This window comes from Brachyhypopomus gauderio, chromosome 17 (assembly GCF_052324685.1).
Source record: "Brachyhypopomus gauderio isolate BG-103 chromosome 17, BGAUD_0.2, whole genome shotgun sequence".
Taxonomy (NCBI): domain Eukaryota; kingdom Metazoa; phylum Chordata; class Actinopteri; order Gymnotiformes; family Hypopomidae; genus Brachyhypopomus; species Brachyhypopomus gauderio.
The window spans coordinates 1958130-1984350 of record NC_135227.1 but is presented as its reverse complement, the minus strand read 5'-3'; the positions used below and the strand labels follow the sequence as shown (position 1 = coordinate 1984350).

Sequence of the window (26221 nt, the reverse complement as noted above, 5' to 3'; positions counted from 1 at the left end):
ACTCTACCAGGCAAGCTAGCTAACTAGATACTTAAAGAGAACAGCTAACCTATCCGCGTTAGCTAGCTAGCTAATTTACCATATAGCTGCCTAGCGAGGTTAGCAACCTACACTATTGCCAAAAGTATTCGCTCATCCATCCAAATGATCGGAATCAGGTGTTCCTGTCACTTCCATGGCCACAGGTGTATAAATTTAAGCACCTGGGCATGCAGACTGTTTTTACAAACATTTGTGGGTCTCTCTTAGGAGCTCAGTGAATTCCTGGGTCTGTGATGGGATGCCACCTGTGCACCAAATCCAGTTATGACATTTCCTCACTCCTAAATATTCCACAGTCAACTGTCAGATGTGTTATAAGAAAGTGGAAGTGTTTGGGAACGACAGGAACTCAGTCATGAAGTGGTGGGTCACGTAAACTGACGGAGCGGGGTCAGCGGATGCTGAAGCGTAGGCCTATTGTGCGAAGAGGTCGCCAACTTTCTGCAGAGTCACTTCATGTGGCCTTCAGATTAGTTCAAGAACAGTGTGCAGAGAGCTTAATGGAATGGGTTTACATGGTCGAGCAGCTGCATCCAAGCCATACATCACCAAGTGCAATGCAAAGTGTTGGATGCTGTGGTGTAAAGCACGCCACCAATGGACCCTAGAGCAGTGAAGGTGTGTTCTCAATCTGGAAATCTGATGGACAAATCTGAGTTTGGCAGTTGCCAGGAGAATGGTACTTGTCTGATTGCATTGTGCCAAGTGTAAAGTTTGGTGGAGGGAGGTTATGGTGTGGGGTTGTTTTTCAGGATCTGGGCTTGACCCCTTAGTTCCAGTGAAAGGAACTCTGAATGCTTCAGCATACCAATACATTTTGGACAATTCCATGCTCCCAACTTTGTGGGAACAGTATGGAGCTGGCCCTTTCCTCTTCCAACATGACTGTGCACCAGTGCACAAAGCAAGGTCCATAAAGACATGGATGGCAGAGTCTGGTGTGGATGAACTTGACTGGCCTGCACAGAGTCCTGACCTCAACCTGATAGAGAACACCTTTGGGATGAATTAGAGCAGTGACTGAGAGAATACTTAGCAATATAGCAATATAGTGTATGTGAGAGAATGCACAGCATATAAATGGCCCTGTTCAAAGTAGAGAATTCTGCACAGGTAGCTAGCTGGCTTCATTATTTAACGTGCACATTTTGATCTACTTAGATATTACTGTTCTGGATTAATGAACATCGAGCACAAACGATGAGAGGCAGAAATAACATGGAAAGGCATCACCATCTTACGTTTGTGTGAGTGGCACATGTCAGTGGCATTGATGGGATCTATTTTGAGTCACTGACATATGCCTCTCGGTTTGGGGGATACGGTCATATGCAACTGCTTCGACATCTTACAGTTGGGTGATACTGCCATATGCCAAAATACCTACCACACACACACACACACACACACACACACACACACACACACACACAGACACACACACACACACACACACACACACACACAAATGTTTTAAAGGAACTCTGTGTTGTGTGCTAGCAGAGTTGTATGTGTATACATATTTTATGAGGTATTCATTGTCTTGATTTAAACGTCAATTATTCAAGGGCATGATATGCATTTCTACGCACGATCTGAGAATTATCTATGTTCATCTATGACCTATACCAAGTCACTCCATCAAACTTCCTTGTTGTTGTTTGTGTGATTGCAAAGAGATTATGTTTATTTAAACATTTTAATGAAATAATATTTTGTGGTAATTTATCAAATTATTTATTTGCAAATACAATAAACAAAAGCTAGTTGCCTGTTCATAGTTTTATGGATTTTGATAGGCCTACCCAAAGAACTACGATCAGCCACAATCGACCTTCATTAGCGGTCACTAAAACCTGGTTTAAACTGCTAATAAATGCGGTAGACCTGTAAAATCATGGACACGGTCGACAGACTGGCTGTAATAAAGTCCTTTATTGTGCACCAATCAGCTCGTTCAACTGAGCACCTCATTGAGCGATTGGGTAGCCTCACGACACACAATTAACACACTGTGCAATAACGATACTTTACAGACCCACGTGCTGCTTTTCATGATCAATGTCTCTTTCTCTGATCAAGCACGGAGGCCGTGCCAATGCTCGGTGCAATATTAATTACCACATATCACACCTGCATCCTCGTAATGAGCACAATTGTGCACCCCTACGCCAGCGTGCTGGCAGTCCAGGAGGGTTTCTTCTGTGCCCTCGCATTGCACGTCATCCAGAAGCGTCTTCAGGTGCTTCCCTTCCCCAAACTCTGCGCTTTTCGAGGCCTTCAGCGCACCGCTGAACCCCAGCTGTCTGCACACCACCGCAGCGTTCTCCAAGTTCCAGAGATCGTCACAAACCGTTCCCCATTCACCGCTGACGTATATCTCCACCCTTCCACGGTCCTTCCGGCCTGCTTCGTCACCCACCAGTCTCACGGCGCCGCGGGTGGTGCCGCTCTCGGACACATGCTTACCTTTTTTACGTCTGCCTTTGCGGTGACGGGACTGCCTGGGAACCCGGGTGGTGGTGACAGGGGATGGGGTGGTCCTGTCCAGGGCCGCGTCCTGCTCCCCTAGCAGGTCTAACAGCTCCTGAAGCCAGTCTGTGGTAGTGGATTGAGGAGCTTCTGTTGGGTGACCTCCACCGGGCTTGGAGCTTCCTGGGACCATCGGTCGTTTTGTGGGTGTGTTAACACCAGTTAGTGCTGTGGAGGATTATTTTATGATCATTTAATAAGACAATTTTACAATTTAAAAGAGTGTTTTGGTTTTCAACATATATGCTACAGTCATTTTATTCACCAGTTTCCTAATTTTACTAACTAGCACTACATTTTTAAGTGTTGTAAAGGAAACATTTCAGGACAGTACAGCCAAGGTATAGTTCACTTAATTTCAATGGAGGTTTTATAAACAAAAATTTGGACTTTACAAGAAAAACCATTCTGATATAAAGCAATAATTAAAAGCAGAAAACATACTTTCCTTTGGTTTGAATTTGATCAGTTTGCTCTTCACTTGAACTGGAACGGGGTCGTAATGACATTTTCTGGGAGGGGCACGTCTGTAATAAAACAATTATTATTTTTTTATCTACTCCTCAAAAAATGTCAGCATCAACACCAGTAAAATAAAAATAAACCAAAATCATTGAAAAAAGAAAACATTTTCATAAGGTGATATAGGAAGCGTAAACAGGAAACGGAACTAAAATCACATTAGTTGTTCAGAACTTGACCGGTTGACGCCAGAGAGAGATTTAGATGACAATAGTAATGAGCCTTCGAGGCCATTTCTGGAGAGTTTGAGAATTTTCACAAGAACAGTGAATTCTGATGACGCTGCACATTCTGGACTGTGGCTTGTGGTCTATTTTCAGAGTAATAAATAAAGCTTCTTACCGTGAGGGATCAACGATTTTGTACACAACTCCAGAGGGTGACGTCGCACTTGGAACATCAGTGGACATGAAATACAGCTCACCTAATCACATGCACAGAACACGCAGACAAACAGTGTAATGTGATTCATCTCTCTGTTCCAAGCAAGCACTCTTGGCCACTGCATAGTGGACTAGTTGTAGTCCATGTTTGTGCACTCTGGGTAATCCTCCGCGTACCACAGTGCAGTAAACGATGAGCTCAGATGATTATGTTCACAAAGCATCTTCCTAAGAAGCCGGCTATTTTCCTGTGTTATTTAAAGCACAGATTAGAGCCAAGAATTTTGACAAGATTGTTTGTCTTTGATTTAATCGCAGTGCCAGACCACGTGGCCTAAACAATGGCGGATTTGAGATTGTTCTAAAATTGCTCGAAGTACTGGAATCCAAACTGGGTTCCTTCAGAAATGGTTTCACCACAGCAATTTCCAGCTTATCTGGAAAAATGTCTTGTAGGAACATTTTACAAAACGGAGCACGGCTCCAGCAATGCAGTCAAAGATTTTCTCGCAGTAATTAAATGAGTCGCTGAGTGAAGTAAGCCACGTGAAGCGATGCAAACGTGAATCTGTTCACGTGAGAATATCGACGTTCAACGGTAGCCGTCACCGGGCACGCCGTGCGGGTTCTCTGGGCTCATACCTGCCTCGTCCTCCGCAAAAGAGATGATGTACTGGTGGTAGTTGTTTATGAGGCGTGGGAAGGCACAGGTCTGGCCCAGGCCCATGCAGATCTCACTGTAGTCCCACCGCTGCGTGTTCCTGTTCTCCTTCAGACTCATCATGCGCCTACGGGGAGCAAACGGCCAACAGCTTTTGAACCTGCGTAAACGGAGCTGCCTACCAGTGATGAGCTGTGGCACGAATACACATGACAGTGGACGAAGAAGACAAGCAGACAGACGCTTCCTTCGAGTGAAAGTGGACATAATGTAGCTAATGTACTACTGTGCAATAGCAGTTATAGTAATACAAACAGTAATAGAGTACTTCATCGTATATACTGTAGGTCCTACAGTGTATGTGCCAAGCGTGCTTGAAAGGAATGGCAAATGTACACTTTTTTAACACTTACCCACTCATAAAGTCTCCAAATATGTACATCCCATTTAAATTAGGGTATTCACAGCCACGGTAAACATACCCTCCTGTCACGGATTTCCCCTGTTTGTGAGGATACGCATAAATTGGTAGAACATCATCTACGAAAAACCGAAATGGAGCGGAATTATAATGACGATTAAATGAAGAGCAAAATAACGATGGCTATGTATCACTGTATCATGGACCACTCACTCAGACGGCCCACCTAAAGAGCTGTTGGCACACAGTTTCTTGTCGTAACAAGAGAAGCCTTCTTTCGCTCTCCAGCCGTAGTTTCTGCCTTTCTCCACGATATCGATCTCTTCGTATTTATTCTGGCCCACATCCCCGCAGAAGATCCGCCCTTTGCCCTCTTTGGTATACGGGTCCCCTCGGTCCACGGAGCACCTCCACATGTTGCGGACGCCGTAGGCATACACCTCGGGCCGGGCGTCACGGTCGCGGACAAACGGGTTGTCGGGGGGGATTCGGTACAGGGGCCCCCTGTCGTTGTCATCCACGTCTATGCGAAGGACCTTGCCCAAAAGAGCAGACCTAGGATTAAGTGGAGAGATTATGAAGTCCAAGTCCAATTATGTAGCTAAAGTAACTGCAGACTTCAGTAATGTTCAAGTTGCGTAGGGCCCCGCAAGTTATGTCAGGGCCCCACCTCCTGCTCGTGAATTACAGGAACAGCAAGTGAACTCATGTCTTCTCCTCTGCAAGTCTGATGTGAGCTGATGACAGTGAGGTTGATGTGCTACCTATGCAGTGTGTCTTTTTCTGGGGTGAGTTTCCTGAAACGTTCTTAGCGCTAAGTACTTTTTAACCTCATACGTTTCATACGAGGTTACGAAGTACTTAGCGCTACGAACGTTTCGGGAAACCCACCCCTGGTCTGTCTGTCTCTCTAACCTAGCAGACCAGTGTGTCTCACTCTAGTTTGTCCCTCTAACCTAGCAGACCAGTGTCTCTCTCTCTAGTTTGTCCCTCTAACCTAGCAGGCCAGTTTATCTCTCTCTAGTTTGTCCCTCTAACCTAGCAGACCAGTGTCTCTCTCTCTAGTTTGTCCCTCTAACCTAGCAGACCAGTGTCTCTCTCTCTAGTTTGTCCCTCTAACCTAGCAGGCCAGTTTATCTCTCTCTAGTCTGTCTCTCTAGTCTGTTTTGGGATTTTGTGGCAATCAAAAGTGAGATTAAAATGTTTTATAAACACCATCAGGCAATGGTGTTTATAAACTACAGCTTGGAAAAGATACCAGTGTCGTGCTTGAACATGCCATGATTTGTACATACACAAAATGAAACTGGTACCTTCCACCTGTTTGGGGACTAGTTAAGACCATATATGGGCATGAGGTCACTTCTCATATGGCCACATCATTTTCAAACAAGATTATCTAGTCTCAGGCAGTCAATGTTTAGTTAAACCTCTGAATTAATACAAGACAGAAAGCATAGGATAGATTATTGATTAAATGCCACATTTTAATGGTGATTAGCTGCACATACTGGGCAGTATGGATGTACCTATCTCAGTAAATAAAGTATCCAGCCAAGCCACCGTATAAACAGTGTTATATTTCAAAGGGCCTGATGCAGCTGTTAAAATAAACAACGGTTTTGTTATCTGTTATTTATAGGTGATGTAAGTGTTTTAATAGAGAAGATGCTGAATCATAATCCATAATCCTGCCTCAGCTGATGGTAACACAGACCACAGTTTGACAGGTCATGGGTCAGGGAGGAAGGCTCTTGAGTAGAACGTCGATCAGAGCACCAGGGAGGTCAGGACCTACTTTGCCCTTCGATGTTACATTTTGTCTGACACTCTGCTACGTCACACAGACTATGACCTCCATAACACATATAGAACTTTACCTTTAGCTTTCAGCTTTTTACTTCTTCAATTTTCAAATCCCTCTGACGGGCAAAATGTTCAAAATGTTCATCTACACAGTGCTCACCTTGGCAAGGAAGACTCGTGATAGTGTTACTTATCTCACCATGCCAGCCTGGGAGACTGGTGGTCCAGACTCACTTGTTTTGTGCATTTCCGTATTTGCCAAAAGGATCTCCCGCCATGCCACCATCGCCGGTGAAGATGTACAAGTATCCATCGTCAGCAAAGAGAACCTGCCCTCCGTTGTGATTGGAGGCCGGCTCGTCGACCTCTAATATGATTCTAAGAAGAGCAAAGGTAGTCTGTAGATACGTGCTTGATGAATGGCAGTTAGATAAATGACAGGAAGTGAAAAAAAAAAAACACCACCACAACACAAGCATGTCCACCATCCCTTCATTCAATTCTGTCTTTCACAAAACCAGACTGGAAGATCTGCTCAGAGTCTCACCTTTCCGAACTGTGATCGACCACGTTCATATCCGCCGCAGAGATCCGGAACTCGCTGACACGGATTCGCTCGTCGAAGCCCACTTCCACGGAGTAGTAGACGTACAGTTTGCCATTGTACTTGAACCTGGGGTGGAAGGTGAGGCCCAGGAAGCCCCTCTCGTCCCCCTCCCACGGGGACGTCAGCACAGCTTTTGTGATGTTGAGAAACGGCCTCTCCAACCTCGACCTGTCCGGGAGGTACGCCCAAACCAAGCCGATTTGCTCAGCGACGAAGAACCTGTGGGTGCCGTCGTTGGCGTGCACCATCGCCAGAGGGTTTCGAAGCCCGTTGGCTACCTCCTCTAAGCAGAGCTGTAGGCAGCCCTCAGAGTCAGAGGTCACACGGCCCAGATTTTTGCTCAGCAGCTCATTGGTCAAGAGGTGAGGGTAACAGTAGTCTGGGTCGTCCAGTTCCAGATACTGACAGAACCTGCGCTGGTCGTGTTCCAGCTCTAAGAGGCGTGGGTCTTCAGACAGCAGGGGGACGGTGGACCTACATTTTGAGTAGAACTGGGAACAGTAGTCAGGACAGAGACCAGGAATGGACCTCAGGGGCGTGCTGGGGTCTTCAGCATCAAAAAGGTGAGCTGCATAGGGGGAGCATTCCTGATGGGGGAAATAAAAAAGACAGGAGGAATGGGAAAGGGGCTGAGTTTGGCCCGCTCTGAAACAGTCGCGGTGGGAAGAATCAGGAAGAGAGGGAAGGGGGCCGAGTTTGGCAGGCGGTGATATTATTCGCGAGGGGAAGAAACGAGGAGAATGGGAAGGGGGCATTCGTCTTCTGCTATTCTGCACGTCCACACACCGCCGTCTTCAATTGATTATGCTTTAAACGCATAACCAACAACAACATAACAGATAAATCTCACTGTATTTTAAACTTTTTAAAGCGATTCGAAAACCAAACCCGCACCCATGCATAAAAAACGAAACATTTTCAAGGACAGAGCGACTACATTGAAGCTTTTATTTATTGCACAGTAAACAAACGTCTCTGCGTTTAATTGCAATTCCCCACTCACCTGACAGATTAGGTCTTGTATGTACCCTGCACAATTCGCATAGCCGTAGTAGTCAAAGTTATCCATAATCCGGTAAAATTTGGCCATCAGTTCTTGGTCTCTGGCGAAGTCGCAGCAGCCGAAGTACTTGTACATTACGCAAAACTGGATTTCTTGTTGAGGTTGAAAAGGGGGCTTAAAATCCAAACACTGAGGGTGCGGTATTACAGGTGCTAATAAATACAGTAAAATAAAAAGCGATTGCGTGAGACCGCCGCGTGTTGAGCGAAATAACAACATGTTTCAGACCTTAACTTCAGGTACATGAATCAAGTTGTGCAAATAGTTACAGAAGACACTGGGTCCGTCCGGAGTGACTTTTGCCGCAGTGCACTTTGCCCGGCGTGTAATCATGAACGGAGCCCGAGAAACGCGTGTGTTCTGATTCTACTGGGTCACCAAGACGCATGTCTGGAACTGCATATCTGGTCAATCATCTGCTGGTCCCTTCAAGCTGCCTTCTCCTTCAGTGCCCCCCAGTCTAAATACATCTCTGACATTCCGCCGAGCGTAAAGTCAACACAACTCTCATATATTTATTCAAATCTATTCGCAGACGTTAAGTCATCGACCACCGTCTGTTAGTGACACACTGGGCGAAAGTGACTTTTTTTGTTCACTTTCATGCGCATGCGTGGCGTTAGTAATTAGCCGGGTTAAAATATTGTCAACATGCTTAGCCTCCATAATAAGCTATTCTATTCTATTCTATTCTGTTCTACTTTATTCTATTCTATTATATTCTAAGGAAAAAGTGAAAGATTTTCACTCATTAACAACAACGACAACCCCATACTATATAGTTGCTACAAATGACCCAACCGAACTAACAACCGAATTTATGTTTAACTCGCATAATCAATATTTTCCAGGGCTGCCTACATGTACTTTAATGTTTCTGTTGCTGAAACACCACACTCTGCTCGTGATAGGACTAATTAACTGACAATTAGCATTAAATCATGTTTTCAATCAATTCTGCTTACTGTTGGTGACCATACCTTTTAAAAAATATTGTGCTAGCATTACAAGCACATAAAACCTCCAACAATGGTTGTATAACTTTGTCCACTAGATGGCAGTATATCCACACATTGTTTCACACGTTTCACACACTGATTGCCCCACATTGGTTCTGTGTAGACATTAGCTACTATACAACTACGTACAACCGATCTGACATAATTTACTTTGTCAGATTTTGATATTTTCTTTCTGATTTGCACTTAATGTATTTAGTACTGCGAAACAAAATGCAAAATACACAGACTTTTAAAAATATGTTCTGTGCAAAAGTAGTCATCTTACTGTAATGAAGGCTACGCCATAAATTCAGATATATATCGGTTTATTCTTTGAGTAATCACGAAACTGCATTTCGTCAATATATTTTCTTCTAACTGATGTGCAGAATGTGAAGAAACGATGGGCTGCTGTGTCTTTAAGGGACTCGCAGGTCAGTAGTCTACTTGTGTAGAAACCTGCCTACCTCTTCATAACACGATACCTGCTCGCCCATATGTTTTATATAGCGGGCAGCCATTGCGAAATGATATCAACCTTCAAGCATCACAACTGTTTGGCGACATAAAAAGCAGAAACATTACTGCAATCATGCAAAATAAATGATAAAAGTGTTACCAGCGAAGGCTTTAGTCAGTGATTGACGGTAGGTTTGCCTATTTCTCTCCAGAGAAAGTTTCTTAGCAGTATTAATGTGTTGGAAAGATCTAGGGTACCTGAACGGAATATTTAATCAGTCCACTTTATTTGATGTATTTTCTGTGTTAAATGGCGGTTATTAAATACTAGGACGTTGCGGGATCGCAGCGCTGCGTTTGGGACCCACGCTGACATCACGCCGCTCCGCACTGATCCAGGATCAGCCAGAGAACAGCGGAGCGTGCGCACTGATCCAGGATCAGCCAGAGAACAGCGGAGCGTGCGCGCTGATCCAGGATCAGCCAGAGAACAGCGGAGTGTGTTGAACAGCGGAGCGTCTCTCCTCGTTATTTGTGGTGTTTCGGACGGACCGAGCGTCTCTTCTCGTTATTTGTGGTGTTTCGGACGAACCGAGCGTCTCTTCTCTTTATTTGTGGTGTTTCGGACGGACCGAGCCTCTCTCGGAGAGCCGGGCGGCACCAGGGTTCCGTCTCCCTGAGGTAATTCACCATAGTTTGGAGGTGTTTTGCGCTCCTCGATTTGCGCGTCTTTGCTGTGATTTTTGCGCATTTGTTCTATCATGAATTTGAATGTGTATGTAACTTGTTGGTCTGCACATAATTAGAGAAGGATTTTAGATCCCTCACATAGACTATCAAGGAAATGAATATGGCAAAGAAAGCTATAGACGACCCGAGGGATGACTTAAATAAGATCTCGGATGAAGAACTGTTTAGACTTAGCAAAGATGAACTCGTTAGAAGACTCCGAAAGCTGAATAATGAAAAGATGAACTTGATGATGGAGCATGGAAACATGATGAAAGACGTAAACAGGAGATTGCAGGTCCATCTCCACGAGATACGGAGTTTGAAGGAAGTTAACCAGAAACTGCAGGATGACAACCAGGAGCTCAGAGAGTTGTGCTGCTTCTTGGACGATGACCGGCAGAAAGGCAAAAAGCTGTCCCGGGAGTGGCAGAGGTTCGGCAGGTACACCGCCGGCGTGGTGTGGAAGGAGGTCGGTGTCTACCAGCAGAAACTCAGAGAGCTGGAGGCCAATCAAGAAGCCATCATGCGGGAGAACGTGGAGTTCAAAGAGATCATTTTGATGTTGGAGGACGAGAGGAACGGCGCCGGCTCCAGGAACTCTATAGATAGCCAGTCGAGTCTGACCAATTTGAATGGAGGGTCCAATAACGTGAGGGACGTAGGGGACGGGAGCAGCACGTCCAGCACCGGCAGCGCCGGAAGCCCGGACCACCATCGCAGTCACGGACACAAGCCGGCCGAGACCAAGATAGCACCCATAAGGAGATCTATGGACGACCTGTCGGCCAACTCTGTTCACAGGAGCATACCAACCGGACTAAACGGTGAGTAGCTCCTGCATTCAGACAGCTCTCCGTGAAGATGATGGCCTTCAGAGGTCTGTAGGTCACCACACACACCTTCTTGTCCTTTGTACCCCGTGCGTGTTTCCTGCTATAGTTTATAGTTGAGAAGATTGACGTAGGATGCAATTCAAGAAGCGAGGGAAATGTCTAACTTGGGTTTACAGTCTGGAGTAGTACAGTTTTAAAGACTTAATGGTAAAGTGTAGACATTAGGTTCAGAAATGATAAGGAAGCAGTATTTTTCAGAGAAATCTGCGGAGTATGATCAGTAGAGAAGTACAGAGTAACCAAAGAAACGGAGCATGGCACAACTGCTGGCTTTGGGGTTAGTTTGTGTACAAGGCAGTATTTACACATGCCCATGTGAGAGATCTTACACAGAGCAGGCGGACTGTGGAGATGGAGTTTCACTAATTACCTAGGCTGTGAAGTTAGATATAATGAGGATTTAACAGGTCATCAGACACCTAACTAAATAAGACATTTTATTCTTATTGGCTAATCATGGCAGTTAGACACAGAGAATGTGATTACACAATAAGCTTTTAAAAACACCATTAATAATAAGGAAATTATATATTAAAAGAAATTGTGTTAAAATTTCTGGGTATAAAATAATGAGCTTAATAGATAATTAAATGCACGGAAAACAATTCCTGTATAGGCTGTATGGTGTAATAGAGCTTTCTGTGGCTAATATGAAACTTTAAATATAGCATGAGATGCTGAGTTAATGCTATACATTTTACTTCTGTGCTCACTTTATTCAAAATGAGATGATGGAAATGTTTGGAGATGTTTTCATGGGGCGTATTTGTTCAGACACTGCTGTATGTGGGACGTGTTAACAGATGTGCTTGGTGATCACAGACGGTGATTTTATACCCTTTATCTGTCATACTGACTATTTTAATGGTCATCACCCACCAGAGAAGTTTAGAAATGCAAGATTTAAGCAAGATTCAAAGATGTTCAATATTGATCTGATATTTACATCAATGTTTAGAAAAATACAGTAAGAACATGCAGTACTGTTTCTGCTGTGAGTGGGATATGGTCCAGATGTGAGTGGGATCTGGTTCAGATGTGAATGAGATCTAATCCAGATGTGAATAGGATCTAGTTCAGATATGAATGGAATCTTGTTTGGATGTGATTGTGATCCAGTTCAGATGTGTATGGGATCTGGTTCTCCACTGGGAGAGGAGCAGCTACGTGGAGACCCAGTGTAGCTTCACCGTGTGATGAATCGAGGCGAGCCGGTTACTGTTCTTCTGGACGTGCCATGTGGAGGGAGGAGAGTGCTGGAGCCTCCAGTGTCTTTGGACACACCCTGAAGATGCGGCACACTCCTCTCGCATCTTCTCAGATGCTGTCCTTCTTTCTTCTGTGACCTTTGATGTTCATGCAGTATGGTAAACCTCAAACAGACCTTCTACACCTCTCAGTGTTGCTCAGAGGAAAGGGGTGAATACCAAATGGTACTGAGGTCGTTCGTGGTTTTGGGATGGTACTGAACTTCATTTTTACTGTACTTCAAATTTCAAATGGTACTGTACTTCAAATTTCATTTGTGGCTCAATGAAATTGTATTTGAGCTGTTCAGCTTTTTTTGTTTTACTTCAAGAAAGGGTGATACTGAATCAATGAATTATTGAAGGAAACAAAATGAATTGTCAGTTACCTGTAAATAAGAATGTCAATGAGTGGACTGAAGACATTAGGTCCCTGGTAAAGTAATGAATAGAAAGATTAGATTTGTTGGCTTCATGGGATGTTTTTTTCAGCTATTAACAATAACTGCTATTCATGGTGTGAATATTCAGAACCCATATTTGGTCCTATTTTTTACTTAAATAATGTTGTAAACACACTGGTACTGAAGAGTTCCACTTCATTGCTTTTTCCAGTCACACATATCCAGCATTGCCCTAGTTAAAGTCCAATCAAGACTTTGTCATAGTAACGTTAAGCTCCACCCCCCAGGTTGAGAGTGCCAACAAACACAGTGAACATGGTGTTAGGATGGTCACTTTAATAACCCCTAGAAGGAGGTCAAAAGGAAGTGGAGATTTGACAATACAGCACAGAAAACGAAAACCATAACCTGTCTAGCTATCTAACAGACCTGAACAATTTGATCTAGAAGTCTGTAACATAAATGAATGTTTGACTCTTTAGATGTGTTATCTGTTTGCAGTATTTCTAAACCACACTGTCTGGTCTAAAACCGCACTGTCTGGCCTAAAACTGTGCTGTCTGGCCTAAAACCGCACTGTCTGGCCTAAAACTGCACTGTCTGGCTTAAAACTGCACCGTCTGGCCCAAAGCCACATCATCTGGCCTAAAACTACACTTTGTGGACTACAACTGGAGATGTGGACACTCCATGTCCTATGGGCCGGTGTTATTATTTGATAACTTGTTGCAGTAAAACAGGTTTGTCCATTGCAGGTATCTGTTCCCTCAGGAATGTCATGACAGACGAAGAATAAAAAGTTCAACCGAGATTGAACTTCTGAAGAATTTAGGGCTTGTCTTTTGTTCACTAAAGTGATTTTAGTCATGCCAGTGAAACATGATGGACAGTTCCTCTGAGAACATGTTTACATGGTGTTAATGATATTCTCAGGAAGACGAAAACCCTGAGGCTTTTATTATGACACACTGTGCATTTTAAGTGCATATGCAGGCCGTTCTGTTATATCCAGGCCTTTCTGAAGTCATGGATTAGGTGGGATGTGTTCTGGTCATATTGTGTTAAACTGTGCCTCAACAACACACTACAGCAGCAGCAGGTTAACATGTAACATGTTTCTTTGCCTTAGATACCTACTCCTCACTAAAGTTTCCCAATCCACAGCTTTTCTAAATCTCTTAGGAGAGAAGAGTTTTGCTCTCTTCAAGCTGTTGTATACCATGTAAGATATATTAAGAAGGGTGTATTTGTTCTGAAGAGTCATGGATACAGAATAAAAATAAATATTGGCTGTGGGGACATAAAGAACAAACCCCCAAAATACCTCATACCTCACATATATAGATTTTTTGCTTAGCTTAGTTCGTTCACTGATTCCTTACTTCAGGTTGTTTTCCTCCTAGGTGTGCTTAGACTTTCGGTGCAAGAATTCACCCCTCCGATCCATTCACCACTGAATGTGAATAATGGTGTCCTGGTGTCTCCGTTTGATAGTCATTTACATTTAGATTAACAGCAATTTGTAGATGTTCTTATGCAGAGCAACGTAGCTCCAGAAGTGGTTTGTTGTCTTGGAAAATCCTTCACATGATGGCACATTTTTTCTTGAGTGTAAGATACCGTTGAGATTTACTACATCACTAAATAAGTCACTTTAAGATCACCAACATAATATAATGTGTTTTTTTTTTGTTTGTTGTTGCTGGGTTGGTTCTAGTATCAGTTTCTTTGAGAAAAAAGTGGTTCCTCCTTTTTTCTAAAGGATCCAGACCCCATGCATGCTACCTTTTGGTTAGACATTGTGGCTGGGGTCATGGTGTGTGTGTGTGTGTGTGTGTGTGTGTGGAGGGGGGGGTGGGTCCTATTACACAGTTCAGATAACGTTTTCCCGTTTCTTCTCATGACTGGAGTGAAAGAGTTTTGGCTGGTCTTTTCAGTATCCTTCATAAGGGTCTTTACGGTCCCTCTCCACCAGTCCAAAGTTCACATGTCGGCCCATTGTGCAGTGTACGCCTGCTCATAAGTGTAGTGTGGAGGTTGGCTTCTTGAAAGAGTTTTTCAGCAAAGCTTTTTGAAGCAATTTAGAAAATTTTGCTTTCCATTAGGAGAGGCTCAGCTTGGTCTAAAATGATTTCAGTTGCACTCAAATGTGTGATCATTAGGCTATTGTTGGAAAAAAGCTAATTAAGTGGATTTATGTGATCGTTGATCTTTCCCCCAATTAGGTGAATCCATAGTCGTTTATCTTGTGTGCCTGTGTGATATTTTAGCCTTTAAAGAGATCATTCTAATTGAAAATGTCATCTTGTGAGTGCTGTTGGTTGGCCAGACACAGAACAAGTTCCCAACAGCCTAAAACTGTTTAATTATCTTTGTCATTACTTGTTTGGACATGTTTTCTGTTTCTAACATGAAACAGCAATAATCATTAAATTGCTACCTTTGTCTTAGGCTTAATACAGGAAAGCTATTTTCATGGTTTCTGGTTACAAAGATTCTTAGGGTTAGACGGATCCTTATGGTTAAACAGACCCTTAGAGTTAGACCGATTGTTGAGGTTAGACAGATCTGAAAGTGATTGCTATTTTGCAGCGGTGAGCGTTTCCACCAAACACCAAGGTCGTTGCTTGTGTTCAGTCTGTTGTTTAACAGTGTTATTACCTACTCCCTGCTGCCAGACATTGGCTCATAAAGAAAATAATAATCGTACAAAGCGTTTCACTCCCTAAGAGGCCGTCTTGCCCGAGCTGCATTTAAATGGACCTGTAATTGGGGCTGTCCCACTTTAAGCCCTATGACCGTTACAAACGGCTCCCCTGGGACACAGCATCCTAGAAACACTCGTCAGAGACTGTAAATGGAAGGAAGGGTGGACCTTTTCAGATCTCCTGTATAAAAGAGTGGATCACACTTTGAGCAGAATGGATCTGTTCAATCGTAGGGCGTATCTAATAATAAAGGATGCCCATATATGCCCATATATGCCCATATATGCCCATATATGCCCATATATGCCCATATATATGCTCAGAGAGACTGTGGAGTTACAGGGCATTACATTTCGGATGCCCTGTAAAGTTCGGATGGAAATATAGTTCATTTGTTGATTTGTTGAGCAGGATCTCTGTAAGAGACCGAGTGGACCTGCGGTCCTGTCTTTTCCTTCTTCTGTTTGTTCTATTGAGTGTTTTTTTTTTTTGTACTCTTTGCCCATCTGTGTGGTTACACCCAGACACTCTAGAGGGATTCCTGATGCCCAGAGAGAATGACTCCACTGCGTTTGTTGGGATAATGTTGAGACAGCCTTGTTAAGGTCTGGAAGGCTGGACAGCATCCAGCTCATTAGCGTCAGTAGCTGTCTATTGGATGTTTACTTCCAGAAGAACATTTAAGTGGCGTCTAATCACATTCTTAAATTCCCGCCCCGCTGCCAGACGTCTGCATGGGTTAAAGCCAGGATCAGACACCCTACACCTGGCTTGGGCATCTGGTCATAGGAAATTACTGGAAAGAGTTTATTGCAGTAGGCATGTATGAACTTTAACCCTAATATTCAGAGCCAGAAGTAGAGTAACAGTTTGTAGGAATTTGCAACTTGAATGGAAAGTTGTGAATGTCTGCAGTTGTGGTTGGGTGGGTTTAGTGGTCTGTCCTTTAGTGGACTTTCCTTATGACTTCATTTGGATTCAATTCACAGAAATTGTTCATGCTTCATCTAAAAACTGGCAGTTCGTTGCAAGCTTGGGGTTTTGGGGGGAGTTTTCACTCTGCAGATATGTACAGTGACGTAACAGACCGCTTCTTGTTTGTTGATGATGTATTAATGCCAGAAAGAAAGGAGGAATGCATGGTGTTTTGTTAATGGCGGACAGGAGGAAGGAATGCACGGTCTTTTGTTGTCAGAAAGTTGGCCCGTCTGGAGTGTCCGCATTCCAGGATAACTAAAGCAGTTCTGCAAAGTTTCATTGTTACTTTGTGAATCCAGCCAGAAGGTATACAGAGTTTAATTGTAGTCTCTGCTGGTCAGAAACTGGTTAATCCTGTCACATAGTCTGTGGGCAGTATCTATTGAAAAAAAAAAAAATCCCCACATGCTTGGGGCTGTACTGCTAGAATGTCTACCAGGTCGGATTAATTAGTCAGTAATATGAAACTACGGTTATTTCCCTTTTCCTTTTTCTCTGTCTCCATTTTGCATCGTCGCCATCAGTATCTCCAGACTGCAGAAAGTATGAACTCTGGACAGAAAAGAGGTCAGGGAGGGGGGGGGTGCCTGGATTGGCTTTGTGGGCGTGGAATGCCATGGCAACCAGCCATTATCAGCTATGTGATTGATTCTGGAGGGTTGAAAGTGTGTGTGTGTGTTTGTGTGTGTGTGTGTGTGTGTGTGTGTGTGTGTGTGTGTGTGTGTGTGTGTGTGTGTGTGTGTGTGTGTGTGTGTGAGGGGGGGGGGGGGCAGGAGGCAAGAAGGGCTGTGGGGGACGATGGAGCTGTAGGCGAAGACGTAGATGCTGTAGACTCTGTGTCTCCTCACCATGCACTATAAAACGCACGGCACTCGGTCCAGTTCACCAGAGCGTGGCTTTGGATTTACGTAGTCCGTCGCTATTTCTTCCCCTCTTTCACATGTTCGTTTGTTATAGTTGGACCGTGCAGGCCTGGATCTGTGTCAGAAGGTGCGTGTGATTTGGCGTAGGTCTCCGAGCAGGTTTAAGCGTCGTACCTACAGCAGTACGACAGCCGCAAGGTCAGCGTTCAGCGTTCAGCTCCACTGCACCGAGCTGCCTGAGTCAGAGGAGGCCAGCTCAGCACAAATCCCTCGTGTCGGAGGAGTCCTTGACAACTAAAAGTATACATTTCCTTTGTGAACTGGACAATTGGGAAATTATACTGTCGCTGCTAATTTGAAGCCCTGTCCAATGGTTTGTGCATTGGGCCGGTTAATTTGATCTACCAAAACTGAAAAGATTAAATAAATTTAAAAAATCATATTTTAGAGGCTGCTGGCACAGCTAGGGAACATTTATTTTTGGAATGCCACATGCTAAATTGTTTTATGTTGCAGTTATCTAATATTGCCTAACGTGTTTTTTTTTGCATTTTATTGCCAAATATCATTGTAGCAATTGTACTTTGTTAGTTCGTATGAAAAGGGGGAACTGATAATACAGGCAAATGTCTTGTCTTAGGTCGATATTAAGCTTGTTGTTCTAATCTGAAAATCCCTTAATCTGTCGGGCTGTCTGTTCTAAGTCCTGAATGTCTTTGTTTCACTCCTAGTGCGTTTCTGAGCAACTGGGCCTGTCCTAGAGTTTATCCTCAATCCCACTCCCCTATGCTCCCCTGGCCTTTAGAAAGCCACTCTAGACCTGGGGAGAAGTGGGGCTCGTGGCCCCCCTGCCGTGCGGGAGGTTGTGTGTCGTGGGGTTAGCTGTTCTGACCATCTGTCCCACAGCATTGTGGGAGCACAAAGGGGAAAGAGCCATTCAAAGACCATCGCCGTGAATGCAGCAGTAACGTCCTCCCCGAGAACACCCTTCATTAGGCATGTTACTAGGCCTGTAGTGTGTTTCTCTCTCTCTCTCTCTCTCTCTCCCTCCCTCTCTGCCTGCTTCCTCTGTCTTTTCTTTCTCCATCACTCACTTCCTATATCTTTTTAAACCAAACCCATGCTCAACCCTTCACTCTGAGAAGCTATTAAGCTTCAAAGCCATTGAGGTGACGGAGAGCCGTTATCACCAACCGGTGGAGACCCGGGGAGTTCCGTGGGCCGGGCTCTGATAAGCCGCACCCATCTGGTCTTTCAGACCCCCTTTATGTCCTGCGTCCTCTCCATTAGCCTACAGTGCTGCTCCTCTTTTTCAGGCCATTGCCGCCATTTTCCTCGTTTATAAGGATGGGTTTTATCACAGCGAGTTATGTGAGCGTACAGCCATTGCCCGTGGCCACATGCAGACCTCAGTAATGAGGTAAAAACACTCTTCAGGCAGTTTGTGACGCTCAGATGAAGGTTGCATTGGCCAGCATTTCTGCGGAGTATTTATGGAAAAGTACATGGGAAAATCTCACCGAAACCAACTTGTTTTTGCTTTAATAGGTCTGCCAGGCTTTAATGAAGGCGTTTAGCCTCACTGGGCAGTGTTACTCATTTTACACCCATATGGGTTCTTTTCAAGCATACCAAATGCTCGTTTGGGCCTTAAAATAAAAATAAACACTCAGTTGATTCAGCACCAGACTATTCTCAGAACAGCATATCAGTGCTCAGGACTTGTCCTAGTGCAGCTTAAATACAATACGATGGTGCCGTTAAAGTGGAGAACTCTTAATGGATATGTAATAGTGATTTACCTTTTAACCATCATCCGTTTTCCTGACTCACCTGAAATCCGACAAGGAGACCAGTTCGCTTTCACATTCCTTCCTGTGGGGCTGCCGTTAAAAGGAAACGTTAGAAACCTTACACTCCTACTCAAGTTATACTTTTCAGATCTGTTTTTCTTTTATTTACAATATGAGTTTGTCACCATGATGGTGAACACCTCCCAGGCCTGGGAACAGCTTGCTGTCTCTAGGCAATTAAGTCTCTAAGCCCCTACCGGGTCAGGTCAGAAGGTTCCAAGTTTTCCAGCCAGGAGCATGGTAGAGTTGCAGCTCAGATCTTGCAACCAGCAGGCCTTTGGTTTGTAGCCCACTTACCAACCATGAGTATGCAGCCAACCCTGGCATTATAAGAAAGCTGACCCTGTAGTTGGTCCTCTTAACCCCATCCCTGCTACTCCACGGGACGTAAAAGTCCAGGAAACTCTAATACTGCTTGAAGGAAGTCATATAAGCTATATTACGTACACTGTGTTTGGTCTCGCTGTCACCCGATGCTAACAGAAACAAGTCCTCTTGACCCGGGCACCGGGTCACAGTCAAAATGTTACTTAGGTGCTTTGGCATGGCGAGAAGCTGGCGCGGCCTAGTTCATTTACCACGCATGCTGCAAAAATGACACTGCAGAATTACAATAGAGATGCTACGCTTATGAGTTCTGACCTTGTGTGGTGCTGGTCCATTAGGTTTCCATTATAATGGCCGCACTCTTGGCAGGCTAATGGGCTCGGTTCCGCACATCTCAAAGTGAAAACGAACACTGCTTCAGTCTAGATTAAAAATATCACACAGTAGCTCATTGGCAGTAGACTGGGAGAGCAAATTGCTTTGAGATATCATAATAAATTCAATTTCAAAGTGAGTAAAATTCAAAACTCTTTGAAACTCTTTGAAACTCTTTCTACTCCATAAGGTGATATACACCGTAGGCTATCAATCCTGGAATAATTTGACTAAAATAGTCTTGAAATATGTTGAGGTAGTGTAGTGAAAATACTGCAATAAATGTGCCTTTCGTCATAATGACATTAAATGACATTCCGCACTGACATAGTTGAAATGTCTGCCTGTCAGTCTTCTGTGCAATTCATTCTGTGTCATCGCTTCACCCAAATGAAGGCGTCCGTGTCCACAGATAAGCACCCGGAACAAATTAAAGTAGTGACTGAGATTTAGACTGACGAATGCTGACAGTTTGCAGGAAGTCAGTACATACTGTATTATTTGACCAAGCCAGCTGTAATATTTATATTTAATTCAGCGTCTCTGGCGCTGGAAGGAGGTTTGAATGAGCAACTCTGGTTTGTTAGATGTGAAGTTCATCCACCCACCAAAGATCATTTCGTAGCTTCTCGAATTCGTTGTGCATGACGGTTATCATAGTGCTGGCATGATACCAAAGCAGGCCAATTATTAATAGCACATTTTGTTCATGTTAATCTCATCAAGATGAATATAAAGACGCCTTGCAAAAGGAAAGCTAAGGGAGTTTGGGATTGAGGGCTGCTCACTACCCTGTCACTCTGTGTGAGTGTGTGCACGTGTGTGCCGCGCGCGCTCTTGTGTGCAGGACTGCGCGTGCGTTTGGAAGAAGCTGGCGGTGTATGAACTAAAGAACAGACGAACCCTTTAGTCAAACACTGGGGCTTGTTGCTAGGATGCGCTCTTATCAATACAGCGGTATGCCGGCGTGCTCCGGTACCCTGTGCACTGCCACTGTTTTATTCATGGCTTTACTTCTGAATCAACTCCACTCTGCCCTGCTTCACGCCAGGAAACCCCAAATATCCCACACTGTTGACTCCCCATGTCTGGGAAACACATCCCACATACCAAACAGGTTGCCTACATTCACGCATTATTTTTGCGCTCACGTCCCGACTGGATAAGATCGGTTTTTCTTCAACCCGCTTTTTAACTGTTCAGTTCTTGCAAATATGGAATCTCAGAGATGAACATTTAAACCGGCTGGACTAGCTCTCCGCGCGCTCCGACACATTTCTGCAGGTCTGCTGAAATGCTGACGCTCTTTTTCTATTGTAATAAAAAAAAAATTATAGTTGGGTGCACGCCTGCATTGTATGTATGGGTTTTCTTTCATCCTGCGTGAAGCAGGATGGATTCCTCAAAGCGAGTCAAATGTGTTTGAACTATGCTTTGGTCACACCAGGATTGTTTTCATAGGGTGTGTGCTGTTGAAGTATTTAACCCGGTTCATCTCCACACTCCTGGGATCTGAGAGGACGCAGCCGCACGTCTGAGCGGGATCACAGGCGGGAGCAGCGTGTGAAAACCAGCCCTATTAAAAGGCGGGCTTCCCCGGTGCAGTCCTGCTTCTGGTCTTCGGTTATGGCTAAGCGGTTCTTAACCGAAGAGGACGACGGACATGGGAACGCTAAAGCTGAACGTCCTGTTTTTCTCCTTCATTCTTGGGATGTGAGGTGTCTTTCTTCAGCCTGTCTGTCTTTGGCCTGTCTGTCTTTGGCCTGTGACTCGCCCCTCAGTGTCCTGCTGTCCTCCAAGATAAAGCCTGTTGATAGAGAACCTGTGGATAAGCCACTGATAACAGTAGCTCGGTCATGGTTCCCAGAGACTCTTTGGGATGTCTGTCAGCAGCATGGCCGGACTGGGTAGCCCCTGCAGGGAGACCCCGTTTCCCAGTGGGTCCAAGACCATGAGAAAGAACACCAGGCAATTTACACCTTAAAACGTGTTAACACACCGCCGAAAGTAACAGAAAATTAAGAAAGGAGAGAGAACCACGTAGACTGGAGAACATACACCCCCAGTAGGTTCATTTATAGCTTTTTCCCGACAGTATGTTTATAGCATTAAAAAAGGCAGACGAAAAGATCAGAGTCCATCTAAAGCCCATCTGAGGACCCCCCAGCACTGAAACTCATTAGTCAGACACTGTTCTTCAAAGAGTTGCGTTACGGTTCAGGAGAAAGAGTTCTTCTATAGAGTGAACTTATCAACTTTTGGACTAACTGTGTTATCTGCTTTGGCTCAGTTGGTATAACTGTTATTCTTCCATTAGGATACAGAAAGATAATATATTGATGAACTCCATGTTGTTGATGGAGAGATTTCATGTTCCAGATGTAGACCCATTCACCCTGTTAAGTTTATTGTGCTTACCTGCAGTCTGTGCTGCTATTTGTGGGTCATAATTTGATGCTTTTGTCTTAGTTCAGTTTCAGCTCTGAACTCCAAGGTCAGTGTTTATGGAATTAAACACTAAGATCTCTATTGACACCACAGGAAAGGGTTTTTACTCTCTTTGCTATATTAGCTCTTGTGTGTTTGACATGTCTGAAAGGTTTGTCAGCATTTTTTTGTGCAAATCAAAGATTCACTTAACACCTTAAGATCACCTTCATTTAAGGTCAAATGCAAGTTTCTGTCACCCAATGTTTCTCTAGATGCTAAGACCCCTGTGAGATCATGATCTGAATCTTCCCCTGGACCTCAGGACTCACACAATATCACTTCTAATGCTTATTAAATAACAATTTAACTGTTTATAACTCACTTTTGTAGCCACATTTCTAAATTCTGTTCCATGTTAAATATTTTCCTTTTGTTGTATTCATTTAGGACAGGGGTACTCAACTGGCGGACCGCGGTCCGGATCCGGACCCGAACGCAGTCCTGTCCGGACCCAATCTCATTCCTGATTAACTGGATACGGACCAAAACAAAACCGTAACATTTATTTCAGGGCTATTGAAAAAACACTCCGTCACGAGTGTTACGTTTGCCACCCCCGCTCAACAACTTACGTTCGCCACCCCCCGGGCTACAAGCCTGGTTGACGCTTCGTGAGCGGCGCGAGGGTCCGCGCGGCGAAAATAAGGTAATCGCTGAGGCTCCGCGCTGTCGGTTCGCGAGGTCTGTAACTTCGCGCGCGCCGCGCTTCAGCGCAATGAACAAAGTCACGTTTTCAGGGTTCATACACCTTCATAAGGTGGAATTAAAGCACTTGTACGTCACTTTCAAGGTCCATTTCAATATTTCCCAGCATGTTAAACATAATTAAGTTAAATATTTATACATATACTCGAAATAATTCGCTTTTTATCACATTATTTAATGGTTGTTTATTTAAAAAACGCCCAATCTTCACGTCTTCACGTTCTCATGTTTCGTCCTGGAATTATAAGAGGCTCGTATTTGTTAACCTAATACAAGATAACTATTCAGTCAGACAGATATTTGTTGTGAAACCAAGTAGTTACAATTTCAAGCATTTTAAAGTACTTTAACCTAAATTCCAGCACTTTTCAAACCTGAAACACATAGCAACATTAAAATTGGTCAGGTAAATGTTCATTCCCCTGTTTTGAGGGGTGTTTCTACCACATATCGTTTCGGACAAAACACCACAACACCCCTCAGCCCCCCCCCCCCCCCCCCCCCCCGGACCTCAGGTCACAGGTATATGCCAAAATTGGACCGCGGACAAATTTAGTTGAGTACGCCTGATTTAGGAGGTCTTAAAAACAATAGCATGCATGAGTTTGTGGAGATACACCTGGGGTTGTGAGCTGAATCTGCACTTAAAGGCTGATATACTTTCACATGCTGACATTCCATTAATGAATTTACATCTGCTCAAAACCAGTGATTTACAAGCAGTCACGACTGTCTACTACACTGACAAAACATGCATTACAATGTGTAGGTCACCGCTGTAACCTTTCACTGCTGACACTCTCAATGTGATCAATAGGACTGAGCCATCAGTGGCTTGTAGTCGAGGCAGGCAGCATCGTTGTTAGGACAGCTGTGCTGGGGGCGGTGGTGGGTATAGCTGACTCACACCCTCTCTCATCCCATCTCTCTCTCTCTCTCTCTCTCTCTCTCTCTCTCTCTCTCTCTCTCTCTCTCCATCTCTCTTCATTTCTCTTCATCTCCCCCTCTCTCCCCATCTCTCATGCTTTCTCTCCTTCTCTAACTCCATCTCTCTCCCTCCCTCTCTCTTTCACACACACTCACACACACACAGACACACACACACACACACATACACACACACACACTTGCTTACGCCTCACTGCCTCCCGGTGCTAACAGTGATGAATAGTGACAGCAACATCTCTGCATCAGGCTGCCCCATTGCAGAACACTCAGCACCCCCCCCCCTTCTCTCTCTCTCTCTCTCTCTCTCTCTCATCCCCCTCCCCTTCTCCTGAAGATAGAGGGCAAGAGTGTGGACCCACGGGATGCTCCCACGGGTCGTGTAATATAAGCAGCGGCTCTATCACGCTGGCGTCCCGGCCACAGGACGCGTGTTACACCTGCTGACTGGTCTTCCCCATACCAGAACACGCCATGGCGCAACAGGACGAACCAGCCAGTCCGCAGAGATTAACACCGTCCCAGTGAAGTGCGCCTGGGGGTTTAAACAGAAGACTTTAGTGGCAAATTATTAGGGTTATAAAAGCGTGATAATCCCACATTACACGTTTGACAGTAAGTGTCTCTGTAGTCTTTAGTTACATTATCAATCAGAAACATTCCTCCTTTTCCTTGTGCATGAAATGGCGAAGTGGCTGGTCTGAAAGTCGGGAAGTCCTGCGCGTGAGGATGACAACGCGTGACAGCAGCCCCGAGTGCGCGCGCTCCACCTGCCACCGCGCGCAGCCCTCGACAGCCCGCGTGCCGGTAACACGGAGACGCGCCGCGGGCGCGGGGAGGGGCGTGGCGGTATCGCTACGCAGCTGACGAGCGAAAGCTGCGTGCGCCTTCGAGTTGCCTCGAGCTATCGCTGAGCACGTGCAGTACGAGTCATCTCCCTCGCCCCGGGGTGTCATGAAGCTCTTCTATTCGGACTGAGTACAGGAAGCAGACAGCATGAAACATCTGACTGTAGACGTCACGGGGGCTGATGGAAGCGGTGATGGGTACCTGCTGTAACTTGGCTCATCTAGTGGATATTGATCTGAACTTATTCTGTTGCACAGTCAACTGAGCAGTTCACTTCAACCTGGCCTGATCATATTTCTTCAAAAACAAAACGTTACCACAGATCTGGTGATGCGATGTATTCTCTTTTGCTTGACTGTTATGGTTGGAAAAATGATTTCAACACATCAGAATCACTGGATAGACGCGCAGTCAGTGGCAAACTTAGATCTGTGTTTGATAAACTGTGTCTTCTTTGGAAAACATGTTTTGATTACTTTTTTTTGTGCAAGGGTCTAGATTACCCTGCTGGGAAATCAGAGCTGTAAGGAAATGCCTATCGTGCATGTAAGTGGCGTGTGCACCTCAGACTACCCATCAGGGTGAGGATCCAGAGATATAACAAACCCACAAACAAATAAAGAAATATGTGTGTTGTGGCTTTGTGTGTTGACAGAGCTGGAAAATGTCAGCTATGTCAGGCCCCGGGCGACGTCTGATAGCATCGCGTCCGTGCCCTGTCTGCTGATGTGAACACAGGCTCTCACAGGACATTATGGACGTATCCACGGCAGCATGTCGGGTCCTGCATCCTTAGCTCAAATCACCAGATCACCCTTATCTTGCTCTCTAGAGAAACGCTCGCGGTCTCTGGGGGGCATTCGTTGAATCCCAGAGACCCATGATGCTTCCGAGCGGCCGTTGGCACGTCCTCTGTTCGCGGGTTCCCTTGTGTGTCCCCTTGTGTGTCCCCTTGTGTGTCCTCTGTAATGCACTTCACTTGTGGTCTTTCCTGTTTGGGTTAGGACTCTTCCATGGCGTTCACACGGCACATTCTTATACGAATCTCAGAGGCAATATTTGTACATAAAATTCCTTAACTGTGACGCGGTGATAAAGCGTGTGATGTCGGCGCTGATCCAGAGTGCTTCCGTCTGTGAGGTGCCAGAGCTGCGTTGAACTCCAGAGAGCAGATCACAGGCCCAGGCAACAATACCGCACTGTTTGGCCCGCTCCACCCCTACATCTTGGAGTAATTTAAAGTGGTTCCTGGGCCTCTGTCATAGCAAACCTTGTTTCCCTTTGCTGTTCAGAAAGAAGCCGATGGCGGGAGGGTGGAGGTGTGTGTGTGTGTGTGTGTGTGGGGTGGGGGAGTA

At 44.8% G+C, this 26221-nt stretch overlaps 2 protein-coding genes across 4 annotated transcripts in view; one reads left to right on the top strand and one right to left on the bottom strand.

Moving 5' to 3' along the window:
• Window positions 1–1941: 1941 nt before the first annotated feature.
• On the bottom strand, window positions 1942–8646 carry hhipl1 (HHIP-like 1). Its single transcript, XM_076978147.1, has 9 exons — window positions 7978–8646; window positions 6915–7561; window positions 6602–6745; window positions 4788–5116; window positions 4554–4680; window positions 4122–4267; window positions 3439–3520; window positions 3019–3101; window positions 1942–2742 (listed from the first exon to the last, which is right to left on the bottom strand). The coding sequence occupies exons 1-9, from the start codon at window positions 8254–8256 to the stop codon at window positions 2156–2158; spliced, it is 2424 nt and encodes an 807-aa protein (XP_076834262.1). The 5' UTR covers window positions 8257–8646; the 3' UTR covers window positions 1942–2155.
• Window positions 8647–9531: 885 nt separating this feature from the next.
• Window positions 9532–26221, top strand: part of ccdc85ca (coiled-coil domain containing 85C, a) — a 32486-nt gene continuing 15796 nt past the window's right edge. For all 3 annotated transcript variants that reach the window (XM_076978150.1, XM_076978149.1, XM_076978148.1), the window contains exons 1-2: window positions 9532–9685; window positions 9829–11053. In XM_076978150.1, the coding sequence (XP_076834265.1) occupies window positions 10342–11053 (712 nt within the window). In that variant the 5' untranslated portion in view covers window positions 9532–9685; window positions 9829–10341. The remainder of the gene's footprint in view (window positions 9686–9828; window positions 11054–26221) is intronic.

Excerpts from the sequence above, each read along its gene's own strand:
- hhipl1 (XM_076978147.1), bottom strand. The coding sequence starts at position 8,256 with ATGTTGTTATTTCGCTCAACACGCGGCGGTCTCACGCAATCGCTTTTT. Across the intron at positions 7,562-7,977 it reads TACAAGACCTAATCTGTCAG|GAATGCTCCCCCTATGCAGC; the intron begins GTGAGTGGGGAA and ends TTCCCCCATCAG. Across the intron at positions 4,681-4,787 it reads GTGTGCCAACAGCTCTTTAG|ATGATGTTCTACCAATTTAT; the intron begins GTGGGCCGTCTG and ends GGTTTTTCGTAG.